The sequence below is a fragment of the Eimeria acervulina genome, genomic scaffold (assembly GCF_000499425.1).
Source record: "Eimeria acervulina Houghton genomic scaffold, Eah_scaff267, whole genome shotgun sequence".
Lineage (NCBI taxonomy): Eukaryota > Apicomplexa > Conoidasida > Eucoccidiorida > Eimeriidae > Eimeria > Eimeria acervulina.
This window is the reverse complement of record NW_013549949.1, coordinates 17,678-25,177: the sequence shown is the minus strand read 5'-3', so window position 1 is coordinate 25,177 and position 7,500 is coordinate 17,678. Positions and strand designations below refer to the sequence as shown.

At 47.7% G+C, this 7,500-nt stretch overlaps 3 protein-coding genes across 3 annotated transcripts in view; 2 read left to right on the top strand and 1 right to left on the bottom strand.

Moving 5' to 3' along the window:
- The window catches only part of EAH_00029660 (hypothetical protein, conserved), a gene marked incomplete at both ends in the record, with an annotated part of 11,635 nt that extends 10,793 nt beyond the window's left edge, over nucleotides 1–842 (bottom strand). Inside the window, 2 exons of the mRNA XM_013396222.1 lie at nucleotides 1–667; nucleotides 839–842. The exon at nucleotides 1–667 is cut by the window's left edge and continues 1,309 nt beyond it. Coding sequence (XP_013251676.1) covers nucleotides 1–667; nucleotides 839–842 — 671 coding nt within the window. The remainder of the gene's footprint in view (nucleotides 668–838) is intronic.
- Nucleotides 843–5,227: 4,385 nt separating this feature from the next.
- On the top strand, nucleotides 5,228–6,331 carry EAH_00029650 (hypothetical protein; the record flags this gene model as incomplete). Its single annotated transcript, XM_013396221.1, has 2 exons — nucleotides 5,228–5,886; nucleotides 6,187–6,331. 2 exons carry the CDS (start codon nucleotides 5,228–5,230, stop codon nucleotides 6,329–6,331), a joined length of 804 nt encoding a protein of 267 aa, XP_013251675.1.
- Nucleotides 6,332–6,502: 171 nt separating this feature from the next.
- EAH_00029640 (hypothetical protein) lies at nucleotides 6,503–6,865 on the top strand (the record flags this gene model as incomplete). The annotated part of the gene is made up of 1 exon (XM_013396220.1): nucleotides 6,503–6,865. The coding sequence occupies one exon, from the start codon at nucleotides 6,503–6,505 to the stop codon at nucleotides 6,863–6,865; it is 363 nt and encodes a 120-aa protein (XP_013251674.1).
- Between the last annotated feature and the right edge of the window lie 635 nt (nucleotides 6,866–7,500).

Genomic DNA, 7,500 nt, shown 5'->3' with positions numbered 1-7,500 from the left:
TGCAAATAGAGATCTCCCCATTCACTGTTTGCATATTGTGGGGTGACGAAGGAGAGACAAAGAAAGCGAGCTTTCTCCCTAGGGGTGTTTGCTGCTGCTGCTGCTGCTGCTGCTGCTGCTGCTGCTGCTGATGCTGGTCCTGTAGCAGCAACAGCAGCAGAAGCAGAAGAGAAGGGGGCCACCAGGGGGTCGCCTGCAGCAAGAGGAAGTGCTGCATGAGAGACAGATGAGAAGCGTGAAGCAAGACAAACAGCAAAACGAGAGAACAACGAAGGAGGTGTAGAGACAGTAGGCTGCAGCAACACCCGGACCTGCCAGTAGTTGTGCAGCGCCACATCAGGCGAGAAAGGAGAAGGGCCCATCAGTGCTGCTGCTGCTGCTGCTGCTGTTGCTTTTGCTGTTGCTGCTCCTGCCGTTCGTGCTGCTGTGGCTTTGGCTTTGGCCTCTGCTGTTGCTGCTTCTGGTGATGCTGCTGTTGTCGTTGCTGTTGCGAGTGCTGCTGCTGCTGCTGCTCTTGAGGTTGCTATTCCTGCGGTTGCTGCTGCTGTTGCAGTTGTTGCTGCTGTTGCTGTTGCTCCTCCGGTTGCTGCTGGTTGCTGTTGCTGTTGCTGCTGTTGCTGCTGTTGCTGCTGCTGCAGTTTTGTATGCAGACTGTAGGCGTTCGTCGCTCGTATGCAGTCAAGAGACAAAACGGTTTGCAGCAGCTGCAGATACACCCCGTCAGAACTGCAGCAGCAGCAGGCTGCATGCGATCGCTAGCGCGAGACCTGCTGCTGCTTGTTTCTGCTGCAAGGAGATGTTAATAGCAGCATAATTAAATCTCTTCCTCTCCTTTCACTCATATCTTGTCATTAAAATGCACAAACAAAGTTTATAAATACCCTTTAACCCGAGACAGGCCCCCCAAACAACGCAGCAGCAGCAGCAGCAGCAGCAGCAGCAGCTCGGCAGCGCATGCGGCTGCAACTGCTGGCTTCTTTTCAGATTATTTCGACTGCATGCAACAAATAAAAATAAGAAAGTATATTGTCTACGGCAACTATAAAATTATTTAATTAAAATTTGCTTTATTTCTACGCTAATACTATATTTTAGTGCAACGTCGAAGATGTATTATTTGTCTGTCCCCCTCCGCGTGTGTCTTTCAGAGTTTATTTATGAAGAACAATTTACATAACCAAAATTAATAAAAGTATTATTCTGCAGCCACTGCAGCAGCAGCTTCAGCTGCAGCTGCAGCTGCAGCAGCTGCTGCAGCAGTTGCAGCAGCAGGGGCAGCTACTGTTTTTTGTAGCATTATATATATATATATATATATATATATATATGCAGCGGCTGCAGCAGCACTGGCAGCTGCTGTTTGTTGTAACATTATATATATATATATATAGATGTCTAATTAGTATGTGTATCTCCCTAGAGGCGTGCAGTCAACACCCCAGTAAATTGTTAACGACTGTCTACAGGATTGGTGCATGCAGCAAATAGGGCTTTGTTGTTCTCTTGCTTGTGGCTATCTTATAGCATTAGTTGCTGCTAGTAGATGCAGCGCAACGCGTATCAGGCTGTTTCTTATCTACAACAGCTTCAGGGCCCTTCCTGCTGTACTGAGTACACCTGAAGATAAAAAGCGAGAGAAGCTGTTTATAATAATTCTTATAAACAGATTCACGCTGTCTCCCAATTCATTAACAGACTCTTTTTACTGTTGTTTAGTGCAGTCGGGCTTCATTGATTTAAAGGCCGCAGCTGGTAGCTTATATAATGCTGCAGGTATCTGTACACTCGGTGCATGCATTCGGTGTAAGTAGAGATTTCAACTGCAACTGAAGACCATCATGAGCAGCAAAAGAGACAAAAAACCTTGAGGGAAGAACTCTCAAATAAGTTGATTTCAGCCTGTCTCCAGGATTGCTGGGGGACAGCAGCCTGAGGGCTTAAAGCTACTGAGGTGAGGAGACACCCTGTAAGCTAAACGTTGCTGCACTTGTAGCTTGTTCTTTGTGAGGCTGTTATATGTAATTCTGCTTGTGCCTGAGTTGCTTATTCAAACAAGTGCATAGCGCCCGTCTATTGCATTCATGCATGCATTAATTTGGGGCTTGGCTGCGTTTTCATGTGGGTTTGCATGTGCCGCAGTTCTTCACTGGCTACCTTCTTTCCCCAAGTAGAGAGGAGCTCATCTATTCTTCATTAATTCTTCTTCTAGGTATTTTTGACTCTGTTGCAGCTCATGACAGCTCTCATATCAGATCGAAGGTTCTCGTTACTGCGTTAATTGATGCAGTCTATGCTGCACGCCGCGGCAACTAATGCATGCAGACCCAACTCCCGTTATCAGATTATATATATATAATATTGTCTAACTATATATATAGTACTATATTATATATATTTCTATATATAAAGTAAGATAATATATATATTATCCTACAAGGCTTGCAATATCCAACGTCGGGGCAAGTAGAAACAAATGCACTAACATCAGAGACAGTGTTGGAAGTCGGCTCTCCTTCTCTTGACAAACAGAAGACACCCCATCTATTAAAATAAAAATACTAGAATCAGTATCAATGCATTAATACCAAAGCCCCAGGGAAATAAAGTATGCCCGTCTCCTCTAGCCACGACTTCACGAGACAACTTGTAAACGGCTTCAAGACAAACGCTTGTAATTAAGTTTGCAATTGCTGAAAAGAAACTCCCTCTTGTCCCTATCTCTGGGTTTTAATTGTATCTCCAAGATAGCGCTACCGAAGAAAAATGATTAGTAGACTGCTTATGAACCCTGCAAGAGGTCAAGCAGTTTGTCGATATGAGGCATCGGAAACATTTTTTAACTCTGACTTTATTGAAGGATTTGGAGTGTACGTACACCGGCCATCTCCTATCCTTGTTCTTTACCAACACCAGACTGTCTCCGAAGGCGGTAGTTACTTGAGGGTCTAACATTGTCTTTCTCTTTCGCACACAGCTTCATCTCTTCCCTGCCCCCCTCTTCTCAAAGACGCAAAAAGGTCTCCTGTAACTCGCAACATAGCCTGGAGAAGTGCGTCGGAGGTGTTATGCAGTGTGCTGTCTAGTGGGTGGTGGTGCTCTACCTGCTGGGGTCTTTTTGTTATTTTAGCACACCAAAGAACTCTTCTTCAGCTCTTCTATGCACTGCTGCGCTTTGTCCGGCGTCAAGCTGAAATGGAAGCCTTGATTAAATATTAAAGCAATCTTTTAGTTTTTTAATAACCAATTTAAATACGCTCAAACCGCTGTCTTCGTAAGACCATCACGACGGAGTGCATGCAGCTTCTACTCGTGCCCGGAACACTGCGTTAGAGAATCTTAGCTACTTTCTTCTTGCGAAACTGATTATACATCTACTACAGTAGAGAATATAAATGGTGTTGCGAGCGGTGAGAGCTGCTCGCTTCCCGGCACATAGATATTGATGGTGGCTTGCTGAGGGGCCTCATGCGCAACTTCCGCTGGCTTAGCGACAATACGATAAATAATATGCTGCATGCGTCTATTTTAACTTAACGTCCCTTGTCATAGCAAAGTAACCCTCTATTAAATCCGCATCGAATGCCAAGCGTTTCAACAGCTCTTGTTTCCCTTATACCTTTCGAAGAGGCGTAACCACAGTGGCTGCACCAGCAAAAGGAGAAGTACTTTGCACATCCCCTCCGTTCGCCCAGATATCATAATATCATATTTACTCTACACCCCACATCCAGTAGCGTTAGCACTTCTTCATCATTATTATTATCAATAATAATAATAATAATTGAACGAGCATGGATTTGCTTAGGGGTGACTCGATGCAGATCTGCAGGTGCAGCTGTTATCGCTTTTTGCGTCATCACTACACCTCAGGTTGCTTGGGGGCCCAGGGTATTTATATGGTTCTTTTATTGCCTTCCAACTGGGCTGATTAAATATATAATTAAATTTGCAGTCCTAAGCTCTTCTTAAGGTCCTCCTATCTGCACCTGTTATCTCAACCATGCTTACTGCAAAAGAAATAGATGAAGTGCTCGTTGCCTTCTCCCAGCTGCTGAATGCCGGGCTCGTTTAGTGCTACGCTCTCTCAAACACTGTCAAACATTTTACTTTTTTTCTTAAGGCGATCGGCATAGACAGCCCCAATATCCATTGATATGTGTGCATGCATGCAGCGACTTAACATGTTCCTAATTTTAAAAATATAATATTTTCGTCTAGTTTTGAAATTTCTAAATAAATAAATATATTTATTTTAATTTAAATATAAATTTCGATGTATTGGGGATATCAATTTTAATTTGAGAAAACATATTCATAAAGCACCCTAGGAAGAAACAACTTCTATTAAACAAATAAAAATAAAATAAGAATAAAAATAAATAAAAGTAAAATACTCTATTTAAACAAAATTCAATAAAAAGAGTCATAGTCTATAGTCATACAACATTGGGTATACGAAACAAATTCAGTGTAGCTACACCCGAAGTATTTGCATGCAAAAAGAAGAAAATCTTTGATAAATAAATAAATATAAAAACAAAAAACAGATAAATAAAGCTTTCAGAGGTTATTTATAAAAATAACTAAGCTCGATTGATAGCACCTCCTGGGGCCCCTTCATCCCATTTGGGGGCCCCAGTGACTGTTTGCATGCAGAGCTTCTTTTTTAATTAATAATTAATTAAAAATAAAATAAAATAACAAATTAAATTTCAATTAAATGAGAGGCTTTCAATTGCAGCAACAACACAGTTGCTGCGCTGCAGAGAAGGAAGGAGAGCAGCAGCACTAGCAGCACCTTCTGCAGCAGCAGCAGCAGCAGCAGCCGCTGCTGCTGCTGCTGCTGCTTGTGCGTGCTGCACCGTATGGCGCAACTCTGTGCGCCCGTGTGTGCCACTGATGAATTATTTTTCTCCTTCTGCTTCTGTTCTTCTGTATAAATAGTTTTAAATCTTTAACAGGAGGCGCTTAGCAGGCCTTTTGACTCTTGCTTCCTCTCAGTAGCAGCAGCAGCAGTTGCAGCAGCAGCAGCAGCAGCAGCAGCAGCAGCAGCAGCAGCAGCAGCAGCAGCAGCAGTGCTTGCCTCCATCCGTGCACCATTGGTCTTAACTGGGGCATATTCTTCCTTGTCTTTCTCTGTATCGTCTCTCTTTTAACTTCGTCTCTTTATCTCTATTTACCTCTCTAACTGTTTTATTTGTTTTTATCTGTCTCTCTTCGTAATAACATGACGCAGAAAGCAGCCGCTGCTCCCAGGGGGCCCCACGGGCTTCGAGGGCCCCCCAGCCGTACTTCACCTTCTGTTGGAGGGTCTCTATGTGCAGCAGCAGCATCAAGTATGTCTCCTTGCAGCACAGCAACTGAGGTGGGGGCCCCCCTAGAGGGGGGCCCCTCTGGTACTCTTCAAGGGGACTCTACTTTGCCTCGTGCTTTATTGTCTCTCTTTACACCTGGAGAAGGGTTTATAAGCTTGAGGGCCCCCTCTCCCTTTAACTTCTCTCTTCAATTGCCTCTGGGGGCCCTCTTGGGGGCCCCCTGGAGCCGCTGCAGCTGCAGCACTGCAGCAGCAGCAGCTGCAGCTGCAGCTGCAGCGAGCCCCTGCTGCACCACAGAAGAGCAACAGGATGAGGGGCCCCCCGCCCTTTCTGCTTCTAAGACAGCAGGGGTCTCCCCTATGTTTAAGGGGCCCCCTGTGGGGCCCGGGTGTCCCTCCAGTGTACCCTCTTGGGGCCCTGCAAATGGTGCAGGGGCCCCCTTAGAAGGGGGGCCCCCCTCTAAGAAGGCTGTAGGTGAAGGGAGACCCAACTTGCTGTCTCTGCTGCTGCCGAAGAGTCAAGGAGAAGAAGCAGGTGAAGGTGCTTGTCTGGTTGTTGATAAGGATGGCAGGTACCTGCCTGTACACTGCGAGCGTTTGCTGCTGCTGTCTGCTCTCGGCCTATGTTTAAACCCTATAGCAGCATTTTACTTGAGGTGTATATACATGGGGTATCTGTCTCTCTTACTCTTTCTTACTTCTTTGCTGCACTGGACAAAGCCTCGTCTTGGCTGGCGAAGGGCATTAGATATATTTGTAGCGCGCATCGTCATCCTTATCTTCTGTTCAGTAGCTGTCTCCTCTGCTCCTCCTGCAGTCTCTGCTGCTTACCTGCTTTTTCTCTTAGTAGTCTTGGGGCTGCATGCACTCAGCTGGAGCTTTGCTAGAGACAGGCGTCATCTCGAGGGCACCCTCAGCCACGTGGCTCTACACTGTGTCGGCACCGCAGCAAATATGCTGCTCTTTGCTGCTATAGGAAATGCAGAAGAAGCTGCAGCAGGCTGGGCAGACTTCTAATCAACCCTGAAGCAGCAGCAGCAGCTGCTGCTGCAGCAGTTGCTCCTGCGGATGCTGCTGCTGTACGCCAGCACGCAGCGTAGAGGCAGCAGAGCTACTGCAGCAGCAGCATCCGCTGCAGCAGGTTTTATCGTGCAGCTGCGCCTGGCGCGGCGGTTTTATTGAGGCTAAATGAGCAGTAGCAGCAGCAGCGCCAGCAGCAGCAGCAGCAGCGCCAGTAGCATCAGCAGCGCCAGCACCAGCAGCAGCAGCGCCAGTAGCAGCAGCAGCGCCAGCACCAGCAGCAGCAGCATCGCCAGCAGCAGCATCAGCAGCATCGCCAGCAGCAGCAGCACAAGCCCCAGCCGAAGTAGCAGCACCAGCAGCAGTTGCAGCAGCAGCAGCAGCAACGCCAGCAGCACCAGCAGCAGACAGCAGCAGCAGCGCCAGCAGCAGCACCAACAGCGGCAACAGCGCCAGCAGAGCAGCAGCAGCGGCAGCAGCAGCGGCGGCGGCAGCAGCAACTATCGCAGCGATATCAGTAGCAGCATTTAAGAGGAAGGCCGGCAGCAGGAGGTGCTGCTGGCGGTGCTTCTGTCGGCTTCTCCAGTTGCTGCACCAAACGAAGTTCTCATTGAGCTGCTGCTCCTGAGAGTGGTCAGGCCAGCAGCAGCAGCAGCAGCAGCAGCAGCAGCACTGCATCGGGCTCCGTGTGTGTGGCTCATCTACACAGCGGGAGTAGCAGCAGGAGCACCAGCTGTTGCTGCTGCAGGAGCAGCAGCAGCAGCAGGTAGGGTAGTAGTAGTAGTAGCAGTAATGCTAGCAGTAGCAGCTGCAGCAGCAGCAGCAATCGGAGCAACGACAGGAGCTTGGCAGCAAGCAGAGTTCTCTTCTCGTGGCGGCCTTCAGACCCTAAACCCTCGCAGGCAAACCCTAAACCCTAGGAGCTAAACCCTAAACCCTAGGAGCTAAACCCTAAACCCTAGGAGCTAAACCCTAAGCCCTAGGAGTTAAACCCTAAACCCTAGGAGCTAAACCCTAAGCCAAGGACGGCGCGCGAAAGCAGCAAACCCTTGAAGCCTATGGGGTTTTGTGGGGGTTCTAATCGGGGGGGGTCTCACGATTGCAGCAGCAGCTGCTGCAGCAGCAGCTGAAACAGCGGCAGCAGCCGCAGCAGCAGCAGCAGCAGC